The sequence below is a fragment of the Pyxicephalus adspersus genome, chromosome 8 (assembly GCF_032062135.1).
Source record: "Pyxicephalus adspersus chromosome 8, UCB_Pads_2.0, whole genome shotgun sequence".
NCBI classification, from domain to species: domain Eukaryota; kingdom Metazoa; phylum Chordata; class Amphibia; order Anura; family Pyxicephalidae; genus Pyxicephalus; species Pyxicephalus adspersus.
The window spans coordinates 25,789,645-25,816,382 of NC_092865.1; the positions used below are offsets into that span (position 1 = coordinate 25,789,645).

The 26,738-nt window shown below is 38.4% G+C and overlaps 1 protein-coding gene and 1 long non-coding RNA gene across 3 annotated transcripts in view; one reads left to right on the forward strand and one right to left on the reverse strand.

The window, feature by feature from the left end:
• Positions 1-15,304, reverse strand: part of CNN3 (calponin 3) — a 23,137-nt gene extending 7,833 nt beyond the window's left edge. Inside the window, exons 1-2 of one of the 2 annotated variants that reach the window (XM_072419831.1) lie at positions 15,147-15,304; positions 300-421 (exon numbers count right to left, since the gene is read on the reverse strand). In XM_072419831.1, the coding sequence (XP_072275932.1) occupies positions 300-421; positions 15,147-15,203 (179 nt within the window). In that variant the 5' untranslated portion in view covers positions 15,204-15,304. Of the gene's footprint in view, positions 1-299; positions 422-13,015; positions 13,147-15,146 lie in introns of those variants that run through there. The other variant, XM_072419832.1, reaches the window with a different exon arrangement.
• A 4,952-nt stretch (positions 15,305-20,256) lies between these two features.
• LOC140336210 (uncharacterized) lies at positions 20,257-24,642 on the forward strand. The gene is made up of 2 exons (XR_011921836.1): positions 20,257-20,374; positions 24,453-24,642. It is a non-coding gene; the product is annotated as an uncharacterized lncRNA (long non-coding RNA).
• The last annotated feature ends 2,096 nt before the right edge of the window (positions 24,643-26,738 follow it).

Below are 26,738 nucleotides of genomic sequence, written 5' to 3' on the forward strand. Positions count from 1 at the left end.
CTTTCTTAGTAAGCTGGTTTAAAGCAATCCTGTTGGTCTTCTACAGAAACACTTACAGTAATGTAAATTTCCAGGTTCCACACAGCACTCTTCTTCTGGTTTCTTCTGCTAAACCCCACATTATTACTCTGAACTATGGTGATTTAGAGGTCAGAAGAAACCACCAACTGCCCGACTTTAGTTGCTGCATACTCCCATGTAAACATCTGCAAGTTCCAGTTCAAATACCCCAACATAACTAAATGACTGGCAGGACAGTCATGCAAATCAGCGTTTTAACAACTTGACAGCACACTTACTGGCAGAGAATGACTCCATCTCTCAGGCCCATCTGAAAGTTGTCACCGATCCTCATGCCGGTCACCTCCTCTATCCAGAGTCGCAGATCCTCCTCTACCTGCAGGTCATATTTCTGGGCAATCTGAAAAAACACAGAAATAAAATTATAGAATTTTTTAACAAATTTAGAATCCCTTAACCCCCATAGGTTTAGATGTATGGATACAACACTAAGAAATGTAATGTAATGTACTTTGTCATGTGGAACAACTACCACCACAATGGCACAAATAAAACAGTTAAGACCACAACTTCTGGAAATGCCAATAAAGTATTTGGACACAGAGAAGAGTGCAGACCAATTGTTTAGTAGTACAGACATTCAACTATCAGTACCAGAACTGCATGTACCAAAGGCAATCCATCAACAAATGCATAAAGACATCCAACAAATGCTAATATTTGTGTGCTGGATGTATCTACACTGCAATTCAAACATGTTAGTCCGGGTAAATAACTTGAAAAACACAAAAACCAAAGCACCAGACAGCTTGTGATCCGTGGATGTATTTTCATAGATTGCTCCAGAACACTCTATAGAGGGGACAAATATCCAGCAAGGGAAAAAAAAGATCTGGGACAAGAAGGATGACATTTGCAGCCCGCTTCCTATGCAAGCCATTTACACTATTCCGTTCTCTCTGCCATACAGTAATGTAACAATAAAACAAGAGCACCTGGATGGGTGCAAAGGGTAGCACAGACAAAACACTTTCCTCAGATTTAATAAATTTATTATACACCGACCAATACCAAGGTTGGCCGAACTTGTATCCGTTCCCCAGCCAAGAGGGAGAGTGAGAATGTAGAAGAATAACTGTAATTCCTTCAGAAAGGGTCTACAGTCTCCTGGCATGGTGACAATTTTTCAAGAGAAATCACTTATTAGGCTTGAAGTAACCATGCAAATGATATACTGGAAGTCCAAGCAGGTGTTACCTTTCTGTGGTTCAAGGGAGTGAAATAGAGAAAGACGAATTCTCAATTGCTTGCTGGAGTTACTGCAATTTACAGCCATGTAAATGGCTGGTGCGTTACTGCAAGACCATGTTTACCAAACCTAGGAGGACTCGGCAAACAGAAGGTCACATAATATAGGCATGGTAAGAAATAGGAGCCATGCATTAGGGATAAGACATCACCTGAATCTCACAATACAACGCACAAGCCAGGCGAGTTACCACCATGTTTGCATTGCAGGACTTTTAGGACAGGTATGTGTTTGTCTATTCCAATTTGCCCCCTGACCAATTTAAACAGAGCAAAGGTGCACTTTGAATAAACTTAATCTGTTTACAGCTTGCCATGTTCTAAATTCCAGGCACTGTACTATAGCTGCTGCTATTATCCCGGAAATATCCGATGACCAAGTGAGAATGATGTCCTATTCACAAGCTCTGGCCTATTCAAAGCAGCAGAAATATATAAGCAGTGAAACAATACGAGGCCTGGGAGCACTTTTATATGATCCATGGGATTAGTGTAAACAGCAGGGCCACACATCATTTGGCAGGGTGAATGGAATCTCTGCGTAAAGCACTTTGTCCCACTTACTGCACTGTTTACCCAGCGCTTGGAAACCACGGATGGGAAAAACCAGACTTCAGTTAAACCCAATACATATTACAGGACAATAGTCACCTGTGTAACCACAGCCCTGCTAAACAGATTGCCATTGGAAAAGTAAAGAATTTGCTATACAGTAACAGCTTCAATGAACAAGCATATAGGACTACATACAGGAAGACAAGCATACAGAAATGACATTGACATTAAAAAGCAAAAAATTTCCCAGGCTGGACTTTATAACAACATGAAGGAAAAGACAATGACAAGCTGAGAAATCTCAAAATGTGACCAAAAAAAAATAAATAAAGGGGATGCTCACCCCATCCAGAACATCATAGAAGGCACTAGGACAGCATCAGGGCAGCCAAGCCTTTTCTACCTGCTTTAGACCTACAGTGGAGGTATAGAAAAGAAACCCCCACCCAAAGAACTCTCATTTTGTTGCTTTGCAACCTGAAATGAACATGTAGAAGTTTACCCTAACTAGGGAAAGTATGTAGAAGAAGAGGACAAAAGTAAGGCACTTTGCAGCAACAATTGTGTTAAAATGGCGATTTGTATTGAGAATATCAATGCTAGATAATACTCAACTCTTCATGACAAAGATATATAGAACAGTACGAATGATCATACTGGTATTTGCAAGTTTACATATGATCAAACCACATTAGATAATTAAGTACTCTGTTTTCCATTTAGTCTTCTTCAGGGGACATTGCAGAGACTTATACTGATCAGTGAAAACACAAAACATAATGTTAACAGAATATTCTAAATTCAAATCACCATTTTAACACAATTGTTGCCGCAAAGAAACCTACTTTTTGTCCTCCTCTTCTATATACTCATCCGATGATAGACTTGGCAACGTGTAAAATATATAAATTACTTTTTGGGACCCCACTACTATAGTACTAACTAGGGAAAGGTCAACAATGACCGCCTATGGTACTTCACTTTAACGCAGACACTTTGTGCTATAATATACAAGGGTCTGTGTTCACCTGTACAGTGAAGCCTTCCAGAAAATATCTAAGGAATTTATTTGATCACATGAAACTCCGGCAAAGGTCTGACCTTTCCAAGCTATTTCCTCATTACCAAGAGAAGCCTGGTAAACCATTAATCGAGTGTCAAAAGCAAAAAGTGTCAAGCAACGTGCTTTTTGTACAAATGATCCAGTTCAAGGATACAGAAATCAGATCAGAGGCACATTAACCAGGACGATCTTATTAATGGAAAACGCCAGTAACCTTCCACACAGAGCAACCAAATGGAGAAGTTTCACATGACCTAATTCCAGAAAAATCTGTTTCAAATTTCACTGCAACAGCTGGCCGTACGCCAAACCTTATAAACTTTCTCTGCATGCTTCTAAGAGTGGGAATTTCAGAAGCTTTCCATAATAAGATGAGTCCCCCATCCCTGGGCAGGAGCCATATTCAGATATGGATGCAATAGAAGAATAAAATGTTTTATCAACGTCATTATTCCACAAGGGCTGCCAAAATCTCACTGAACCACTACCAAAAGCTCCATTATTTTATTCCCATTATGACCTTTTTGGCAGAGAAGGATGACAGAATAAAAGCTGGAATTGTATTCTTTCCAATGCACCTCATTTAGTTTACAATTTTCTCTAACCATAAGAGTATGGCCGCACTTACAATGAAAATTACAAAAGGGTCAGCATATTCAACACAAAGTTAGAAAAAAACCCTCAATATGTAATCATAAGTAGATGAATAGGTCAAAAACCAAGTTAAATATAAATGGTATTTTTCAATTTGTAAGTATTTACAACCTTAGACCTTACAATAAAGCAGAGGCATCTGGAATAAGCCAATAGATGCCAGGGAAATGCCACGGATGTCTGCACACTACCCCTCCATTCTAGAAATGCCATAAACATCCCACTGAATACAGGGCGATCAAAAAAAAAAAAAAAATGTCGCGAACATTGCACTTTGCATCACGTCCGTTGTCCATGTCCAATTGTACAGCCCCTACTGTCTGTCAGGCAGCATTGGAAAGGTGATGAGGGGGGATTTCTGGCATCATGGCACCAGTGTTATCCTACCTTCTCTTATTAGCCTTTAATAAAACATGCAGACCTTGGCTCATCATTTAGTGGTAAAAATATTCCCCCATAACGGTGTTGCATTTTTTTTTTAATGAGAGAGACCAATAGCATCTTTCACCGAGGCTTCGCCATATATATAGGGTCAAATTTAAATTCTCCAGCAAATGTCTGTCTAAGCCTCAGGGTATCTGGAATTTACTGCTCCCTAATGGTACAAATGCAGCTACCAAATATCTCCTCCATCTGTCACCCTTTTGCAGGCTGATATTAGATTCCTAAACCAATTCCATGCTGTAAGTAAAACCACATAATGTAACGTGATTTATCTGTAATAGAGTCCCTCCCTTTGTGTCTGGAGGTTTTGTTTCCCTTGGAAGCTGGGATGGCCATATTAACCACAAGCAGCTGGGAAAGGCAGCTGAAAAAAAAAAAAAAAAAAAAAAACCACGACAAGCAAGACTGCCCTGATAAAAATGAAATCAAACATCATGGTAAGGTATGGTAAGAAAATTGACTTTACTGAAATCAAGCCAAGCATTCCTCATATTGAATCCTTCTAATTTAAAATGCAGAGCAGGCATGATGTGTCAGCATACTCCTACATTTATTCCTTAAGCCAGCCATAGATTTCCTACAACTTTACTTTTACTGAGAGCCCTGGGCTGCCAATCATCCCACAACGCAATGCGGCCATGTGTGCAGAAAGGCAGCCGACTGTCACAAGTCAAAAAGCCCAAGCAGTGTTCTCCCCAGACCTTTTTAGCTGGGCATACCAACCGGCACTTTTCAGCAACCACCCGGCTGTTTTTTGGGTTGGGTCACGATTCAGGGGCTTCCACCCGTCTACAATTTCTTCCCGCCCAGCCCAAATGCATTTCTGGGTTGAGCACTGCCAAGATTTCAAAATGTGTGCTCATTTGTAGGGGTTCAATAAGACAGAATCTAACAAAAATAATTCCAGAATATTCATAAAACTTAATTTTTTGCTGTACTTTAAAGCAAACTAATTGGTAAAAATCATGACGGTTTAATTACCAGAACCTCCCCATGTATCCCAATCCTGTCTGTAGTCTTACCCACTAAGGAGTGCGGCCTGGAACAATATGAAGTCCTTGGAAAAAATACCCAATAGTAATAATTCTGTGAGCTGCAAACTCCCAACTCTTCCTGCATAATTTGTTTTATAATTCTTCCTTCAGGCGGAAAATAATAAAAAAGCCTAAAAACGATTACTATTGTCTATTAATAATGTAAACCAGCAAGTTTTCTGAAAATATAAAGCGGCTATTTGATATTTGCCATCCATTAGCTGGTTACCATTAACCACAAAGATAACAACCTGGGACTTAATAAATAAAATAAGGCCACTAGAGGACCGCATTGCCAAAAGAATAGTTACTTCAACTCTAAAGGTGTCTTTTCCGAACCAACGTCACATAAACCAAACCTTATGAACATAATAATCCATTTTATACCTTAGTTTTCTGAAATAACAGATGTAATTTATTTTTAGCTTCTTGCACATATTTTATATATCTGTATTTACCTGTAATTTGTAATGCACAATGGATAGTACGTGATTAAGCTATAAAAACACTGAACAGCTTTGAGTAATCCTATTCTTTCCTGAAATGCCCATCATGAGGACAATGCTAACCGTTTGCTATTTCAGTTGAATATGCAGAATGCCGGGATGTGCACAATATGAGAGCGGTTCCTCATGTCTGAAGGCCTGGTTTGTTCTTTGTAATGTTTAAGGGCAATTTATTTCGATTACACAACACTATTTTTTTCCTAATAAAGAGGATCAGTGAAAATTTTCTGTAATCTTTTTTTTTCTGCTAAAATTCAAACTTAACACTAGAATAAGCACTGCCCCTTAAACACAAATGGCTTTGAAATCCCATTGATCAAGATCCACTTTGCAGGTGACTGTACAAGAACACAATACTTAACATGCACAAAACAAATGCACTATACCAGCAATATAGCCTTTGCACATTGGTTGGTTTCCCATTGCTAACTATCCATGCGCTGGCCCATCTGTCCAACAACGCTGATGAAAGAGGAATGTCACTGGAAAGGACCGACCATTCTGGCGACGATCGTTTACTATTTGTGTGTATGATCATGTAGTGATAGTGGATAGTTCTGCGGTACACATCACTTCTTGCATTGCTAAACAATCAAATCTAGTGTGTGTACATTTTTGGTGGATTTTATTTAAAGGTTCAAGGTTCAGAAACAAGTTCTTAATAAACTAGAGAAGAGTTAGAACTTTTATTGATCTTTTTTTAAGTCCACAAACCCTGTGCTATTATTATTTGCGTGTTTAAAGGTCACCAATTCTATATATATATATATATATATATATATATGGCTTACATAGGTCGACAATTATAAGCACTTACACAAAGCAGTTAAAAATAATATTTTCCAAAGAATAAACATGGAGTTTTTCTCCAAAAGTAACAAGTACTGGAGCAGTTGAGCCTAATATTTTAGCAATGCAAATAAAAAAATGGCTTCATCGCTGGAGATTTATTGTATTTATTAGATCCTCGACACAGAGCTGCAATAATCATGAACATTTCAGCTTCTAGCAAAGCATAGCTGTTACAGGGTGAACAATTCTATTCCCATCTGCAAACAATGAGACATATAACTCAAGTGCTGAAGAGAAGTGTTCCTATATGACAGCACAAAAGGATTATCTGTCCATGGCCCAACAAAAGTAACAAATGCAACCAATTAAAGTATCCCTTCCAACAAGCTGGTTGTGTGGACAAGCAGCACCATACCTAACCCATCCATCTAAAAAATGTTATCTACAGCTTTTATTCCATCTACAAGATAAAACCTATTTTAGTTACCAATAATGCCACAGTCACCTAACACAGCCCCAATCTATAATTCCTTCTGTTTCGTTTGGGTCCCTTCTTGGGTGTCCATGTCACAACCAGTCCAATGTAGACACTTTCTACTGGCAGCCCAGTATTAGTTTAGACCCGGAGGGAGGAGATGGTTGCACAACAGCAGGAGGACACAGCACTATCAAGGGAGAGATAGGGGCAGATTTGTGCTTCATAAGGTAAGAAAAAAGACAATTAAATCTAAATGGAACTAAATTTGCACAACCTATCTACATTCCATCACAGGGCGACGCCATCTTGCATGTCATCTTCAGCTAAATTGATTGGTTGTGCTGGGATTGCACGTAGTTAGTTCATTTATCCCCGGCACATGCAAGGGAATCTGGGATTGTGAGGTTTCCTCAACAACCAAAGTCGATGCCATGCATGCGGGCTTTGGTCATTTCATTTATCCAGCGCAATCAGGCAGGTAGGATAGGTTACTGTAGAAGGGACATCGCCTATTCCTGCAACAAACACCTGATCTTTGTGTAAAGTGGGGCTTTAGTCCATTTTATGTTTGATGGGATTGGAGGCTAAGGAACAGGCCATTTAAAAATTTTAGATACTCTACAGTTTAATCACACTAAAAAAAAAAAAAAATTACAAACAAGTGATTTTTTATGGTGTATTTGAGGTTTTTATTAAAAATCAGGACAGTGTCTGTTTCACCTAGAAACCTCCAAGAAATAACATCTTCCAGAACTTTTTGGGCATACGAGGCCGAGTCCACATATTGGCGTGCCTGCTGGGAATACCTTGGACAACTACTCAGTCATTGTAATATAGGAGTGGGCTTTTTTTTTTTTTTTTTTACTTTGCCAAGAAGATAGCTTTATAGAGCACAGGAATCGGACTTAATACGAATGTGGAAAACATTGTCTGCGATCATAGCTTCTAAACGTACATTTTTGAACCCTTTCACTATGACTACATGACAGACTTGAGGATCCCATCCACAACAGGCTGGCCTGCAAAGGTGCGTTAAATAAAAATTATATCATGTATTTATGTGTCATTAAGTCTTGTATTCATGTGTGTTGTGCTAAGGCAGCTCATTCAAGTAAAGTAACAGTAAAGACACCACAGTATGCAGATAAGCAGTGCAATTCAATACTCCTATCTGTGTATATGCTGTGGAACATCCACAGAGTACTGAAGCCAGGGGGTGTTTTATCAGCCAGGTAACCAGTATTTTAGCAGGAGGCTGGCGTTTTTTTTTGATGACAACACTGGACATGACATGAGAAGACCTTTGTTTGTTCTTGCTTAGGTCACATCTACAATATACTTTTCAGAATGATTTGCCTAAAAACATATGTTGTTTAATTGGCATTGTGCATGTGAACTGACAGGTGTAGACAATGAATGCATAACACTCAAAGCGATACTACAGCAAGTAAAAGCCAAATTGCTTAGCTGCACTGGCATGTTAGATTCTTTCCCACTAGAAATAAAAGGGGTTAAATGCCCCTACACTGATGAAAACCCACAAATCATTAGTCATTACTTACATTAGCAATGTAGTAAGAGCTCTCCAAATGAATCTCGGACACTTACATAAATAGCAGCTTCCCACCGGATTCCTGGTGATATATACACCACTATAATACATTTATCCCAACCCCACCACAACCTCTCCATACACACACAAGGCTGGATATTTAGAGTTCCAGTTTAATAGAAGAGGTTTCCATAAGTTATCTTACATCCTGACACCAACTTATTCCAGAATGCTGAACAGAACAGTAACTGTAAGGTGTGCACATTCCTTTACAGCTGCAAATTATATTATATATATATTTTCTGTAGGAACAATGTGAAGGCAGGTTTTGGAGTTTAAAAAAATATTCCAGAAAGAATAAAGGGTTCAGCAACACAAAACAAGAAATACTGGTTGAGACGACATTAGATGAGACATGATGACATGGGATGAGACATGATGACATCTGCAGTTTAATACAAGATCTGATCAAAGCAAACTATACCACAAGCTGTTTATAAACAGGACAATACCTATGTTAAAAAATATTAAATATATTGGATTTAAAAATTGCTTTGAATAGTGAATGGAAAAGTCGAATTCTTGGTTTAAAAACCCTAGACTTAAATAACTTTTAAAATGTGAATGTAATTTTTTTTTAAATAAAACCATTCTGGTATTGCATTCCTCATTTCAGACCTAGAGATATTACTGGGTTGATCTGCTTCCTCTGCACAGCTGGCAAATCATGGCCAGCGGGAAGGTCTGTCAGGGTCCTGTGCAGTTATATAACTTTTTCTTTTTTTTTTTTTTTTTGCACCAACATATTACACAGCAATGTACATTAAATAGGGTGTGCAAGTGACAAAGCACTAAGAGGTGGGGGGGGGACCACCGCTAGGCAAAATCTGTCTATTTAGCGGTGGAACTAAAAAACCGAGGAAAATGGCAAAAAAAAAAAACTAGGTGTACAGAAGGTAAACGCAAGTCTAAGATGTGAAAGAGAGTTGGGGTGATCTCTACAAATGTCTTGGAGCCATGCATGTGACAAGGTTATTAGTGAGGAAGTCATTAGTAGGTCTTTGGAGGAGAAAGGCAGAGGCTAGTGATGTATTTGTATATCAGGTCAGGAAGGTAAGTGGGACAAGACCTTCTGAATGATAAAAAAGCAAAGCACGGGAGCTTGAATTTGACTCTGAGGTGAAATAGAAGCCAATGTAGAGATTTGTAAAGAAAAGGCTGAAAATAAGGAGTGGTGGTAAGGATAGATAGGGAAGTCTGAACGCATCACTCAAGTTAGAACGTAGAGGAAAGAGTCGGGAATACCAGAGAGGAGTAGGTTACAGTCCAGTCAAGAGATAAGAGCATGTACATTGAGTTTGGTGGTCTCTGGGGACAAGTAGAGGCAAATTATAGAGATGTTAAACAAGGGGTAGTGGCCTGACCTAGAGATGGAGACTGTGAAAATAAAGGTAACACCAAGTCAATGTGCCCGAGAAGTTTGCCAAATAACCTCGTTATTAACATTTGGTTTGGTGGAGTTTCAGAAGCCAAACTTGATACAGAAAAGCTTCCTTATGCTATTATGCTTTGCTATTATGACAGAAGTAAAAAGGGATTTCAGATTAGCTTTCTGGGTATAAACTCTGCAATCTTGCAAAGCATGTTATGGGATACAAACCCATGCAAGTTTAACAAACTGCCAGGGACCCCCCCCACCAGGCCATCTAGTTTATCACTACTGCTACTACTAAAATTATAAAATATCTAGGGCAGAGAAAAAGTTAACTATAAAAACCATAACTGGATTAAACAATGGTTTTACATAATTGCCTGGAGTTCAGCCTAAAGCTTATGAAAAAAAGCACATCCTAATTGTATGGATATCCAGTTTAACTGGTTCCTCTTTGTAATTTAAAGTATACAAACTCATCACACCTATGGCACTGCATATACTATTTAGCTGAAACTATTTAGTTTTGTTGAAAAAAAAAAAAAAAAAAAAAAAAAAAAAAAAAAAAAACACACACACACACACTTTAAAATTGATTGAAGAAGTCCATGTGGCAACAACACATTCCTTTCCTTCAGAATTTTCCTCAGCCGTACTAGATACCATAAGTTTATTCTAAAATAGCAGTTACATATTTAGTCCTAAAACTAGAAGGAAAAATGAAAAAAGTAAAAATAGCCAAACAAGTTCTAAACAGCTGATCGCCAGCAGTGAGGCCGCACTTGCCCCAGGAATTTTTCCAAACTCCATTAGACAGCTGGGTTACTACCGGTATATTTTCCATTGCTCAACTGGTTTCTTTAGATTAACAACAAACTTTTCCTTAAATGGAAATAATAAAGACTTGACGCAACAGCTTGAGCACAAATGTAATGTGTTCACATCTCAGAGCTTAGTGAAAAAGTATAGTAAAAGGTCAAAGTCACAGAAAACATGTCACAAAGCAGAGTTTACCAAGAACGCGGAATATATTCTGGACTTCCTGTTCAACTTTCCAGGCATGGCAAAGGTCGGAAGCTGTAGGACCAATTAGTTGTCAGCTATTCTAAAGATACTCCTGAAAATATATTAAAAAACACACAGGAGGTATATGTTTTGTAATAATAGTTCATTATATATTTATGTCACATTACTTGTTTTCATGTCTGTATCTTGATTCTCCTTTATTACCGCCCAATTTTCCTTGTTTATGGAATAAGGATTTTCTTTTTCAGTGGTTCACAACTTCCGTCACATCCTCCATTACCATCGAGACGTTAATTCTGCCAGAATGCCAGTAAAAGCTGCCAGCTTGGTTAGGACACAGCCACATCTGTATCCTAAGTCCAGCAATCGTCTGACAGCAGGTTGTGCACAGAATGTAGACACGTGTGGTGTTCTATGTACTTCCATGTTCAGCTGACCTGAACTATAATGTGTAGTTGAGAAACAGCCAGGTGAAGTTTAGAAAACGGTACAGATAAAAAGGTTCACCCTAATTAGATATATTGACTGTCATTGAGCCATTTAAATGGAACCCGTGTCAATGACAACTGAGCGCCAACATTGCTGACTTTTGTTAAAGTCCTGGGCCGGCCATCGTTAGCAAGTCAATGAACTGGAAAATGTATGCACTGGTGATGTGTCAAGACACCCGATACACCCATATGTGTTCAGGGTTATTGACTTACAAAAGATACGAAGAAAGGAGAAAGAATAGCAGCTTACATACATCTATCCACATAGACTGCTCCTAAGGCACAGCAAATCTGTCCCAAATTATTTCACCCATCAACTGATAAAAGCTCTGGAAATTACTAAAACTTATTAAAAGGACAACTTGATGCCCAAAGAACATTCTGCTCCAGAAACATGGGTAATCTCCTGTTATAGGTATAAAATAAACACATCTCACGGTTAGCACTGTGGTCTTCGGTTCCGTATATTCCAGGATGCTGAACACATTTGTATGTTTTCCATTGTAGGGTTTCTTCTAGGTATGGAGTTTTTTTCCCACAATCCAAATCCATGATGGCATTGAATACCTGCCTCTGTACCAACCCAGTCCGTTTGTGTGGATGCATACAATTCTGGTTGGGAGATTGGACCATAGGTTCTTTTAAAGTGCATAGACCGTCCAGAATATATCAATGAATGTTCTCCAATGAAGTGATGAACCTGTCCCTGGAATTGTGAGATAGCTCAGATAATCAACACTACCCTGTGGTGAGTCAACCGCCTACAGCTTGAAGGACCCAACACCATGAGCAAAGGCTAGCAATGCTCGTGCAGGTCAGCCTAGAACATATGATCGATCAAATTAGGAAATCCAACATGTCCTGCAATATAGAAGCTCACAAATCATGATTTCCTTCTTACCAATCACTTATTCTTTGTGAAGTTGTGAATACGCTAAACTTGGATTTATATTGATATTTTTTTAACTTCCCGAAAAACAAATCAGACTCATTTCCTCTTGTATTTACCTCCAGAGCCTGTTCTTTCATATAAATAACAGATGAACAGCAGGAGCTGAGGAGTAACAATTCTCAGCTAAACCATACAAAGGGCTGCTGCTGTGACATTTGTTTTCAGATGCAACCAAATGCACCTCTTGTGAAACATGAGAGGAGAAATCACAGAGGCAGCAGATTTCATGGCCATCAGATGGAATGCAGAGATGGGAAGAACCTCAGAAGGAAAATAAATGCTACTTGTTTCACAAATATTTGCACAATATTAATTGGAAGGTTAGGACTGAAACTTCCTTGTAGATTCTAAGCTGTAAAAGCAACACAGATTAAACATGGCTGCGGTGACAGAACAAAATGTGAAATGACATAACATTTGATAAGACATAGAAAACTTGACAACTGGGTTCATAAACTTCAGACAGTTGATCTCGGGGAGATCCAAACCAAAACCACAGAGAGAAAAGACAAATGATGTTCAGTGGAGAAAATATCTACTTGTCAGGGAGATTTAATGGCCGTAACCAATGGCAACCACATTAAAGTAACAGTAGTGCAGGAGTACACCGTGACCAGCATGAACGAATAGCATCTACATAATGGAAATAAATGACTAGCCTAGCTGGAGGAAAGGTAAACAACGTGCAAAAAAACCATATGACTTACCATGGACGACGAACATCCTGCAAACACATGCATGCTAAGGCAACCCTAAAGATCACATCATTGTGCACTTCCATGGGTTTTGTAGTTAAAGTCAGGAATGCACAAGAAAGGGTGACAACACTGCAGCTAAACCAAGCTACGGTTCTCATCTTTGAAAAAGGAGGAGCCTTTGAATGTTGCAACTTTAAAGGATCACATATTTATGAAAATGAATAAACTTTTGGCATCAACTGGAACACACCTGACAATATGTGCAGTTGGAACATTTAGGTTTATATACAGTTTTTTTTACGTATTTCTCTAACAATGATTCCAAAGGATCAGCATTTCCAGAAAATATCAGTCGACATATTTCTCTTTGTACAGGTTTCTTTTCATACCGGCTGTCTGGGAGGACGTTTTGCTTAGCTCATTGTTTAACACACTGGTTTATTGTTTGGATGGAGAAACAATGGCTTGTGTACACATAGAAAGAAATAGCGCTGCTTGGAAGGTGAAGATATGGAATTTGCAGCATTCCTGGATGTAGAATTGAATTGATAACGGTGGGTGTGTTCGGCTTGTAATTACAGATGAAGTTTAAGACACTTTAACCTTGTGTTCTGGATGAATTGCAGCCCACAAAGTAATAAATCATATTCTCAACAACTAATTTTTCTATAAGCACAGCATATTTGGGTATAAAATGTAAACTCATCGTTCATCTTTTCATGGTTAGCATTACAGCCAGTTTCCATGTGTAAGGAAGAAGAGGTGGTGAATATCCTAATCACAAATGATCCGATTTCTTATATACATTAGAAAACATTCAGCTTTTTCCACCCCCAACAATCCTAAACATTTTATTGGTTAAAACCCTTCAGTCGGTGGTCACCAGATTACAGGTAAGTACGCTTTGAATACTGTTAGTTATCAAAAATAAAATGGCCAACGCTTAAACTGAAAAGCATAGGCGAGGAGAACGTCCGACGCAACGACTGCTGACTGTTCAAAACTTAAAACTGAAAAGGGGAAAAAAAAAAAAAGAGCGGAAGGGGTTATGGAAATGTGAAATCCAGCAGCAAGTCTTTGTGCTTTTGCTGCTTGGCTGGAGATGCTGGAAGGAGACAATGAACATTCTGTATGCAGAGCCCACACCATTGGATGTTTCCCCTGCCCAGAAGCCATGAGGTAATGCCCCTGGAATGTGATGGGGGGAAGGGGTGGGAGAGGGGATGAGGTTTTTTTTTTTCCTTTTTTTCCCCTGAATTTTCCCAGACTATGGAAGCAAGGCTAATTAACATCCACCAGACAGGCAACACCTCCATCATTTTCCTGTACAAAGCTCCCACTGAAAACCTATGGATGTCCGTCAATGGTGGGGTCATTTTCTGTAACAGCTGGCGACTTTCACTTTTCCAGTGGAACCTCACTTGATCTATTCTTACTTCTAGAAGTTGTACAATCCAGAAAACACACTGCTGAAAATATTCGTGCAGAGGAGGCTATTCAAACTCTTTTCTCTGTAGGTTGCCAGCATGGAAAAAACGAAAAACTCCTACAATGCAAAACTCATATGCAGGTTCAGGAGGTCACTTCAAAGTTCACTTTGCAAAACAGTGGGAATGCTTAGTGTTTGGTGTCATATTTGGATCAAATTGTATCATTTATTTGCAGTTTAGCAATAAAAAGATAATATGCAATGGACAAGAAAAGGAAATATTGCTTTTTTTACATTAGTCAGCAATGATTCGAGGAAAATAGAACATTAAAGGAGCATTTGTGATAGTAACAGAAAAAGCCAGATAGGAGAGAATGAATATGCTCAATCAGCAAAATTGTGAGGGGTCCCACTAGAGGGAGCAATGCAAATCTGCCCTGTGCAGGGGTGTGAGAAGAGCAGCATCCCATACGGGAATTTATATATATATATGATGAATATGAATAGCAATATATAATATAAGAGAAGAATAAACTAATATTGTTGGAGCGTTTCTTTTATTTTCATGCTCAGACCCCACAGCAATCACTGACAATCCCAGGCTGACTGGGCGGGTCACATGACCACCTGTGAAGCCCTCTCTCTGTGAGGTGACCCCTTAACTTCAGCACAACCTATAACGGTTCCATAGCCCGCTATTAGCACACGTACCTTATTCTTGACCTCCGCGGAGAGTCCATAAGCTGGTCCCTTGTTGAAGCTTGCCATTGCTGGTGCCCGTGTCTCACTCTGTCCGGGTCAGTACTTCTCCTAGCAGCTCCAATAACACGACTGAACCGGCTGCGCGAACAGAACCTTCTAGTCCTCTGCGCCCAACAAGGGAATCGAAGATGGGCGTGTCTCCCGAAACAGTGGGCGAAGGGTTGACGCGTCTTAGCCAATGGGAATTTTTAGCGACCGCAGGAGGCGAAGGGGGAAGTGAAAGCGCTCGCTGATTGGTGTTTTTTTTTTTACAAGGTTGGACCGAGATTGCTGGTTTGTTTGTTGAGCTGAGATGAGCGGTCATTCAATTCTAACAAACAAGTTCATGGAGGAGGTTTGGATTCTTATCAGTGTATGGAGTTTCTGTGTACTTTACACTGATCATATCAGTGGTCTTATTGGCTGGGTTATTCTTTGATCCTATCATTTGCACCATTATGATCCACTTGCTGCAGTCTGTCTCCTAGATCCTATCACCCTAATAAAGGAATACTCAACTTTGATTCTGGTCAACCAGGGCAACAGTAGGCGCTGGACTGTAGATCTGAGGATAGTATAGGATTGTAGGATCTGAGGATTAGGAAAGCTAAAATCTTTACGAACTTGGAATGCATTCACACACCATGTGGTATATTAGCCGCCAGTGCCATATGTATTTTGCTAACCTATGTTTGGTCAATTAAAGAGGGGTTTGGACCTTCCTTGGCCAGTAGTTGCTAGGTGTGCTAGCATTTATAAAGTGCTTTGAAAAGAAAATGTTCCGAAGAATCTAAGTAAAATACTATGTAGAGTTCCCTGGGAATTTCTTATATGCAAACGGGAGAACATAGGCAAGTACAAAATGTTCTGCCGCACAAGGGCCCTGGACCCTCCTAAGCCAATAGTGCCCCAAGTTAGATCAGGGAGGCCCTAAGCCTATTCTACACAGGGGCTACATCTGCCACTGTATGCAATTACCTTACTGCCTGAAGTGACTCTGTGTCATTGTAGCTTGAAATTAAAGTACAAAGTGATTGAAGCACAAATCCGGGTTACTTTTTAAAGTTATTAGGAAGTCAATAAAATGGGAAGTAAAGGAGCCTAGGCCGCAATACTTACCTCTCCTCTGTTGCTGTACACCACAGTAACTGTTTTTCACCACTGGATGGCTCTTTTTGGTTGCATGACACCCAGCTTCATTGAGCACAGAGAGCACCCGCAGGGTGTCATGGACCCTCCCGTGTGCCATGTAAAGTGCAATGATGCAGTGAGAGTCAGTGACATCATAACATCAGCACCACTGTCTGCATGATTGAGGATCACCCATCATCAGAGAAGAGCTTATGCGAAACATGCACATTACATGGCCTTAAGACTTCTATAAAATAGTATTACAATAAGGCATAAAATACAGTATCAGAGGAACCTCAATATATCATCAAAGCAGATACAGTTCTGCCTGATAAACGTACACTGGGAACAGTGCCAGCATATAGAATCCCCACCAGAAAATGTGACATGTCTACAGGATGAGCCATCTCCAGAATGTGATAGTTTGTGTGTAAAAAATATTGGTTTTTTATTGCGTTCAGTCTTGTCAATTGGAATTTAGGAAGCTGCATCAAACTTTCCATTCTGGGATCCCTCCAGGACACCTAGTGATAGGAAATGTACAGTAATATCAGAGGCTAGCTTCCTATGCCACATCCTTTCACCATCAAGTGTGACAGCATAGTGGCTCCAACAAAGTAGAGAATTTAGTACTACAACTTACACTAGATATACCTGAACAGCTCAGCCTAAGGACACTACTGAGAAGTACCAATGTGCACAGATTCCCCTTTACCTGCCTTCCGCTGGAAGCTGACAACAGACAATTTAGTTACCTTGGTCAGAACAGTTGAAAAGTATATTTGCTCTGTTTTACCAGTGCTTTGACTGGCAGAACACATACATGCCAAACCTGATTTATTTATATCTATACCTGTATTTAGTTATTCTCCATATTTTATAAAGACAGCATTGTACTCAGGTAACACTGAACCCCTGTCCCTGATCCCCTGATGGAGCTCATAATCTAATGTCCTTACCACACTTATTCATCACTTATTCACACTTGTTCATTATCAAGTTAGATTATGTGCTGGAATTGAAGTCCATTGGAAAGATGGCCATTCACCTCCTTTTTCAAAGAGTTTTAGGATGTCCTGGTCATTATTCATCCATCAAGATCTGCGGTGGATGTAACAAACAGACTGAGAAGAGTTCGGGGCTCTCATGCTATGGCACACATTGTATCTTCCTATGTCCTCCCCTGTCTAAGATCACCAGTTTCCTCTTCCTTTTCTACAGTCAAAAACTTCATTGGTCAGAAGAAACAATCTTTATTAAAAACATATTTAAAACCTAACAATGAACTCTTATTTGCTCCTTTGGTCTGTTGAATACACCACCAAAAGCATTTTGTTACACCTGTTTAATAAGTACAATTATATATGTGTTGATCCAACTAGAAACCCAATAAGTTCTTAAGTTCCACCCAACAACACAGGACCTCTGCTGCACTGATGTCTAATTATCATTGTCCAGGTTAACTCTGAAATTAGAAGAGGGAGAAATGTTCTGTAGTCCTAAACATGGATTGCCCTGGGGTGACAATGTTGCATTTTGTATTTTGTTACCTTTGTATTTTTTGGTTTAGCTACACTTATACAATGGAAAAGCCTACTGTCTAATTCAGAGATTCTCAACCAGAGTTCTCCAAGAGGTTGCTAGGGGTTCCTTGGACTGTGACTGATTGACCTCTTAATTGATGATGCCTGCAGAGTTCCTGGGCCAACATCACTTGATAGAGATAGCAGCTTTTTCCCACTGACACCTAAACATATTTGCAAGGGTTCCTCATGGGTAAAAAGTTTAATTGATCCGACAGATGCAGAATAGTTGTAAAGTATATTTGAGAGTTGAAAGTTAAGTGTTAACATTTTTGGGCTATTAATAAAAGATAATAAAGGCAACTTTATCCAATGTTATATACCTTTATAGATATATATTTTACCATGACTGAAGTTCTATTTTAATCAAGGAGAGTGGAATAACAATATAATATCATAATGTTGCTTTTGAAGCTAATCCAATCAGTCTGTAGAGTGTAATTAGACTTTTCATCCACAAGTACAACAGAGATAATGAAATGAGCCCCGAGTGGCTAGAAGTTACATATGACATACCACAATTAATCAACATTTCAGCAGATTATCTAATGCTTAACACAGCACATTTCCCAGGGAGATCTTCACAATTTACACTCCACAAGCCTTTTAGTTGTCCAATCAGCTAATATCACAAATTCAGTTATTAGTGTGTAGTGATGGTCTGGGCATGGCATATCATACAGTATATTTCTGTATGGAAAATTGTAGTATTAGTGTTGGTGTATATCCAAACAATGAATTTGGCTTCCATTTGAATTCAATTTGATTGATTTTTGGTGAAGCCTTGGGAGGCTGTCTGAGATTTCAATTGTTTTGAGAGATTGATTGAGATTTCAGTTGTTTTGATGTTGATTGTTTTGGTGTTCTTTCATTGGATTGATGTATTTTTAATGTTTATATTAAAAAGGATATTTTTACCTAAGAATGCTCAAAAATTTGTTAATAATATGTATATGATATATCTATGTGTAAATATAATATGGTTCTAACTGGAAATGTAGACAATAATACTGCCATAAAGGTCCCCTTTTCTTCCATTTTTCAAATATATATTTATATATTGGGATGGGCAGTGCTGAATGTTATTGAACTTGAATTGTGGTAATCTTTTTACCTATATTTTGCAATTTCGCTTCCATGATTCACTACACAATAGTAATATCACCAATGAAGAATATCAGAAAATATAATACCTTTCAAATCAAATGTTGAATGGCAATAAAACATTTCTGCTAATGGCGAGTAAGACTTTAAAGTCTTTGGCAGGTATTACATTTTCCATTTACCTAAAAGATTGAAAACACTGATACATTTAACAGACCCAAAATGGTGCATTTATTGGTGCATTATAATGTGTCGGGTTAAGGCATCCTATTCATTTGACCTAAACCCATTTATGTATAGGAGCGTCTGTAGTAGTGTGTTACCTTGCATTGATCTTCTGTATTTGTTCCTTAAAATATACTTCAAATTCTATGTCTTACTTTTATTGCATTAAACTATGTTAATATAAATAAATTCAGGGTGTTTGTACAATACTGTAAATTATTGGAGAAAGGAGGGATGCAATGACATAAGATACCAATGGTTGACAACAACCCTAGCTGGCTATGATATCGGGGTATGACACCAAATATAGATAATATAGCAGCTTTATTGATGAACTTACTTTTATATACTCTTGAGGGGTAACATAGTATACATGCTACATATGTTATTTTATTTTTCATAAACATAGATATTTTAATACATGTTACAGGGTTCTCTTGATTTGATCATCCGTGCTCCTTAACCTCGGTAATAACTGAAATTTTTGACAGTTATTAATAAAATATTCTTTACACATGTGATAATCTGCAAATAACAGAATGCATCATACACAGGTTAGTGCCTTGGGGTTCCATTTATTTTAAGGGTTCCCAACACAGTGAGACCTAGTACACATGAGAAGATCTGCTACTAACTTTGCTTTCGACTGGCTGATCAGAACACTGCAAACTTTTATTAGGATTCTGCCCTTTTTTGTTTGGTTTCACAGATAGAAACTGTTTAAATTCTAATCAGATGTTCTTTCGTTATACTAAACGTTTTGTAATACTAAAGATCAATATTTACGAACATGTCTTATCTACCAACAGGTCTGACCTACCTACAACCAAGCAGCATCCCTGAAGAATTATTCTTTTATGATCAGTCATCTGCTGAGTTCTCTTCTGATGGTTTTATTAGATCAGAAGAAGACATCAGCCTGTATATACTAGACCTAGGGGGCACACCTGCATTACAGTGCACTGATAACACATTACTGATACAGGAGTTCTTACAACAGGTTTCTGAAATTCATTGGGGGGGGGGGGAGCCTGACACATACACAAACGTTAACAGTGAGTCAGCAAAGTGTCACCTCTTCCTGAAAATATGCATACACATATGAAATGTCTGGAGCAGATGAGCACTAACTTCATCTATCTATGTCTGTGACAGGTAGGAATGCTATTTGGCATGATACGTGATTTTACGGGATGACCTTTTGACATCTTCAATTAACAGTTTGTGTAGTGAAGTCTGGCAGATTAGCTAGTATGGCAAGTAGAGGTTATCAAAATGTTCTTATATGTTTTACCCCATATACAATACTCCTATTTCCTTTGTATATTGAAACCATCAAATTTTAAAAGCAGAACTACACCTAAATACTACAAAATTGCCACCAGGCAGGACCTTTATTGCAGAAGAGACATGTGATGTCAGTACCCTTTCCTGTCTGATTGCAATTTTTTTATTTGCCCTCACCCAACCTTGCTCTGACAAGGGTGTCACCATGTTCTCCCAAGGTTCTGCCTGAAGTCTGGTCCATCCTGAATGGCCCAGGCCAAGATGATGTGATGTGCATGCGCATGGCAGTTCATTAGGTTCTGGCAGCGCCGGGGAATGGCATACCAGGGACATCACCTGTCCTCTGCAATTAGGACTTCCCTGATCCCTGTATTTCAAGGAGCTAATGTGCCAGCAATGAATATAATGATAAGAGAAACAAGCAGAATCATCACTTTGCTACTTCTAAGTTCACTTACCAGTCACAGGATATGGTGGGTTCAATGCAGTGAAGGCTCAGAGAAAATGGGTATAATTAATATTAATAATAAACAGTATTTTTAAAGCACCAACATATTACACAGTGCTGTACATTAAATGAGGGTTGCAAATGACAAACAGATACAGACAGTGACAGGGGGGGGGGAGTGGGGGTGTGACAGGAGAGGCCCCTGCCCATAAGAGTTTACAATCTAGGAGGTGGGGGAAGTATCACACAATAGGAAGGGGGATATGGAATGGTGGGAATCTCCTAGACTGTAAGCTCTTCTGTGCAGGGTTCTCTCCTCCTCTGTATCTGTCTATTTAATGTACAGCGCTGCTTAATTTGTTGGCGGTATATAAATCCTGTTTAATATTAAAAATAATAATTAAATTAGTTAGGGTTTAAGAGACAGAAGAAGACGGTCATGAAAGTTTGAAAAGATAGGTTTTGAGTGCTGTTTTAAATGAGCAGGTTAGGAGCAAGCCGAATAGGACGAGGAAGACCTATCCAGAGAGACAGGGCAGCTCTAGAAAAGTCTTATAGCCGAGGTTACGCAGTTAGGGGAGTATTTTTCAATCAGGTCAAAAAGATAACTGGGACAAGAACTGGCCTTCAGACTGAGAAGGAGAGGGCAAGGGACAGTTCGGAACCTAAGGTGAACGTTGCAGAAAAAGTTTTTTTTATATAACTTTTTTTAGGGTAAACATTTAGTTTACTTGTTTTTCACTCAAATACCACTGTATAGTGTATACTTAAAATGACAATTTGTCAAATGTATTTCTTTGTATCTACAGGCTGGAGATGTAGGAACTGCATGTATTTTGATAAAATATTTTTTTCCATTTCTGAAAGCTTAGTTGTGTGTACGAGCCCTTGTCATACGGTGACTCATTAGTATTCACAAAGATATAAGAGAATAGATAATAGCAAAGATCACCTCTCTCCAATTATTACTAATTTCTGCTAAGAGCTTTTGGGGTGGGGTATAATTAAAGTTTTCTGTTTAAAGCCTTGCTACTATTATTAAGGACTATGGCATGGAGCAGCCCAGGAGATGTAGGTGTCATTTTCTAAGAATAAGTTTTGCAAGAGGAATATCCTAATCTGTGCTCAATAAAAGTTATTTTTCAAAAAGCCCTCTACAAAGCACAACATTTCTAAAGAAATTTTAACTTATTGGTGTGTGTGTGCTGTTTAGCAGAGGAAAAATATCATATTTATTCATCACCTAGGTGCTTTACTGCCATGGAGTCTGGGGGTAAGCAGGGGGTGGTAGGTGGTCACATGCCATGGAGTAGTAGTAAGCAGAAGGTGGAAACTGCCAGCATGCCATATCGTCCTGGAAGTAAGCAGAGGGCTAAAGGTGTGAATTTTAGAGGTGGACTGAACGCAGAAGATGCTTGCATGCTGTGAGATCTGAGGGTGAACTCAGGGCAGGAGGTATTTGTATGCCCTGCAGTCTAGATCAGAGGGTGTGATGGAATTACCTTCAATACTCTGTATGAAGGAAAAATATTGTGGGTGCATGTTATAAACTAAATAAACATATTTAATGAATGGTCACAAAGGGTTCCCAGATCCCCAAGAGATAAGCAACTTTACACTGTAGGGTACTTACCTGATAAATGTAATTTGATGAACTTGTGGCAGGAAATGTACAACACAAAAATGGAAATTCCTTTTTTTTATTATTCTGTCCTCCTATCCGTTTACCTATCATTCTGCCTAATTGTTAACTCACCTCCTGCTGAGCTAGCAAGAGCCATTGACTTTAAGACTCTAGAATATCAATAGATTATATTCTACAAATATTATTAGAGATTTAATGAAAAGTCCCAAACAACAATTTAGCATAGTTTACCTTATTTACAGACAAATATTCTGTTAGATCATAGGTATATTCTGGTTTGATTTTGGACTTAGCTGCTTTGTAACCACAGACAAATTATCGTTCTAACTGACTGAACTGAAGAAAGTGAAACTGTAAGACATTTACACAGTTACTGTTGTTTTTATCCATACTGATATGAAGGAGCCATGACCTTTGACTTTCCATTGACAATGCTAGACCTTGTTTATTCCTGCAGGCTGCAGCAGGAGCTGGAAATCATTAAACATTTGTGTAAAGAAGAATCAGTGTAGTTTGGGATTTGAAGTGGGTTAGGTAACAGTAAAGCTGCGTACACACGGCAAATTTTTCTCGCCCGATAATCGGTATCGGCCAATTATCGGGCGAAAATCTGCCGTGTGTACAGTCGGTCGTCGCTCTTAGATCGACGACCGTCCTGGCGGATCCATGGACGATGGACGACGACCGATCGTAATGAAAGGGAAGGGGAGAGCGCGCAGCAGGGTGCCGCTCCGTCGCTCTCCCCCTCCCCTCTCCATAGAGCATGAACGGTGCTGTATGTACAGCATCGTTCATGCATCGTGCAGTCTTTTCTCGTTGGAAAGGATCGTGAAAGATCCTTTCCAACGAGAAAAATTGCAGGTGTGTACGCAGCTTTAGTAGTGCTTTCATTCTAAGTTTATTGCATACAATACTGCCCTTGACATAATGCACCCCGAGTTGCATAAATCAGTGACAGATACAGAATTTAACACTAGCATACCTGGCTCTTCATTATTGGATCTTTTCTATTGAAGCACAAAAGAAGTTGCAAAGAAATGTGAGGTCCATCCAGCTCCAAAACAGCTTTTATTTGTAAGAAAATAAATATTGTATATAAAATAAAAATATATTTACTAAACACCATAACTTCTGTGTGCAACATTTAAGTAAAAATGACATCACAGGCTTTCCAGCTAGATCACGAGAACTGTGATGATCCCAAAACTCTCAAATAGACACTTTAGCTCTGTGCAGGAGCATCATTTTATCTAGGAAGGGTCGGGAAAGGAATGGGTTTTGCATTTTGATCCAACTTAGGTCCACTTTGACAACAGAAATAGCCTTAAAAAGGCATATGTGAACAAACTAAAAACTATAAAACAAAAAAAACTAACTTACCAGCCTCTTTCACTTCACTAGTGACATCACTTTACCTTCCAACAGAGCTGGAAACTTGAAATTATGAGAGAATACAATAGACCCAATTGCAAGAACGTATTCTTGTGGAATGCTGGGAATGTTAGTTCAACAACATTCCTACTGCTTGGATGCAGTATGGTGAGTGAGCATTGTCATCCTAGGAAAGGAAATGTGTTACTGGCAGAATCAATAGGGGAAATAAAAGAACAACTAATAAAGTGTCCACATCCAAAGATTTGTAAGTTACAATGTATAACATGTTTGTTTTTGGGTTTTGATTTTTTCATGAATCTACAATGAGCCTTAAACCTTAAAGTTGAGGGACCACAGACATATTGTTCAAACTCAATCCGCTTTGTCTGAAGGGGGTATTCTTCCAACACTGGTAAAATGTTTTTTTATCTGACACATTTCAGGTAGATTGGTCAATACCTTTCTCTCCTGTTTTGCAGACCTTTTTTTGAAACCTGTAGTCATACCAGTGAAGATCCACCACTAAAACAGACAAGAACATGCCAACAATAACTCATCTGTCAAACCTGACTCACTGGAACTTGTAGAACACATTTCATGGTTTGTCTGACTCAGACAGTTGTCACCTGTTTTGTGAAATTCCAAAACATCCAATAAATCTTACACCAGATCTATCTTTTGAGCTCTTCACGTTTTGGAACATATGTTATAGCTAAAACCAATTTAAAAGCAATTTTAAGAATAAACATAAATGTTTCTATAATACCCTAATGACAAAGTTTTTTAAATATTTTAAAATTGAGTTGTCTGCCTGCCATGTTTACTGGGAGTTAATCAAAGCCATGCTGTGTCTATGGCCATGTCCACTGGCTTGTATGAGTGGAAGGAGTGGCCATACACACAGCTTCTCCATTTTTATTATTCCACATATACAGGTATTTATTTATAAACTTATACGTACATAATCCTATTTGATGTCCAACAACATAAACTTGGATTAACCCTTTTAATACCTTTGACTCCCTATAATCTTTCACTTTCCTTCATATTTTATCACTAGAATGTACAATAATATTCAGATATTTTGGCAATCTGTGATCTTTATTGTAGCCTTTAGATACTACATATCTCTCCACAAGCCATTCAACATATGTTATGATCTGCACCTATTATAATGCTTATATAAGGATCTAATACAACTAATCTATTGTGTTGCTTTAGGAAGTTTTCATGGTTATATTTATATCTATATCTAAAATTGTGTTACCGGTATATGTTTAGTCAAGTCCTTACCCTCCTTGAGGACGCCATTCGGCAAAACGCTTCAGGATAATGAGACGTCCCTAATTTTCCCAAAGCTTTCCATGAATCCTTTGGATATACAGTATATCACATACTTAATTGGGGGCAAACAAAATGTGGTTTATTTGTCAAATCAATAGGATTTTAAATTGCTGCCAACATCCAGAATTTCACTTAGAACCAAACAATGTAAAAACATAATGGGACTTTTAAAGCACACATAGCACAACAAATATATTAAACCATTTTATTACCATCATAGTTCTATGATATGATCATAGATATGTATGACTTTATAGACTATGATGGTGATAAAATGATTTTGTATATTTGCTGTGCTATGTGTGCTGCCCTAAAAGTCCCATTATGTTTTCACATTGCCACATACTCCATTGTATTTTGAGTTGCTTTATACTTGTTTGCTGATTAGTAGCTCAGTTAAGTTATGTTTAGCCTAATTTGCTAACCTGAACTTTTTGAAGAAAACTAATTGCTGTTGCCACAAAAAGCATTATTTCTTCTCTCTTTCTTTCAATTATTGGTTTCACCATATATTAAGGCTAGGCAACAATGTTTATGCTAATGAAAAAGGTTTTGGGGTTATTTTAATTTTTTACATATACAAGTATACACCAATTATGGCCATAAATTATGGTTATAAACCATAAATTAACAGACAAAAATTAAAAACAAATGCTCAAGCAAAATGTGGCTTACAAAAGGAATGGGACAGGGCAGGCAGAGTTAAAGTAGTAGTAGTCATATTTCAAGAAGAAAGCTGAGACAAGTAATAGGACTAAAAACTAGGATCCTTAAAGAGGATCTAAACTCCAAAGTCCCCAAACAACAAAAATACACTTACCTTCAATCCCACAGGCCAGTCCGATCCATCCGATAAGAGCGTGCCCATTCCTAGCCTAACCCTAGGGACAAAAACATATCCAACACTAGGTTAGCCCATGTACAAGAGGTTATCTAACTATAGCTTTTCCAGATCTACCTTATCCCAGGGACATAAACTGCACAGCAAAAGTGACATTGACAAAGGCTGGGTCAAACTAAAACATTGCCACTGCCAAATGATCACCAATTTATATATTTTAAAGTAAGCATCCCTGGCAGCGTTATGGTTTGTACAAACTCCTTTGGTTTTTGCTAGCAACCCCGATTTGCAAGTAAATGTAGTGAAGATTATAAATTAAAAATCTGAAAGTAAAAGGAATACATTATAGTAATATATAAAACCTACATACATACAACATGTTTTGCAATAAAGTTCTTTAGTTTACAGGTATTTTATATGTATAATAAGATACTGATATTTCATGGACTTCTGCTTTATATTTTTTTGCAGCAGAGCTGAGAATAGTTTAGTTACACAAATTTGGTGCATTGCAGAAGAAAATAAGGTGTTCTTCCAAGAAGTACGATTCTCTGGGGAACAAAATCTCCCGGACCAGAAT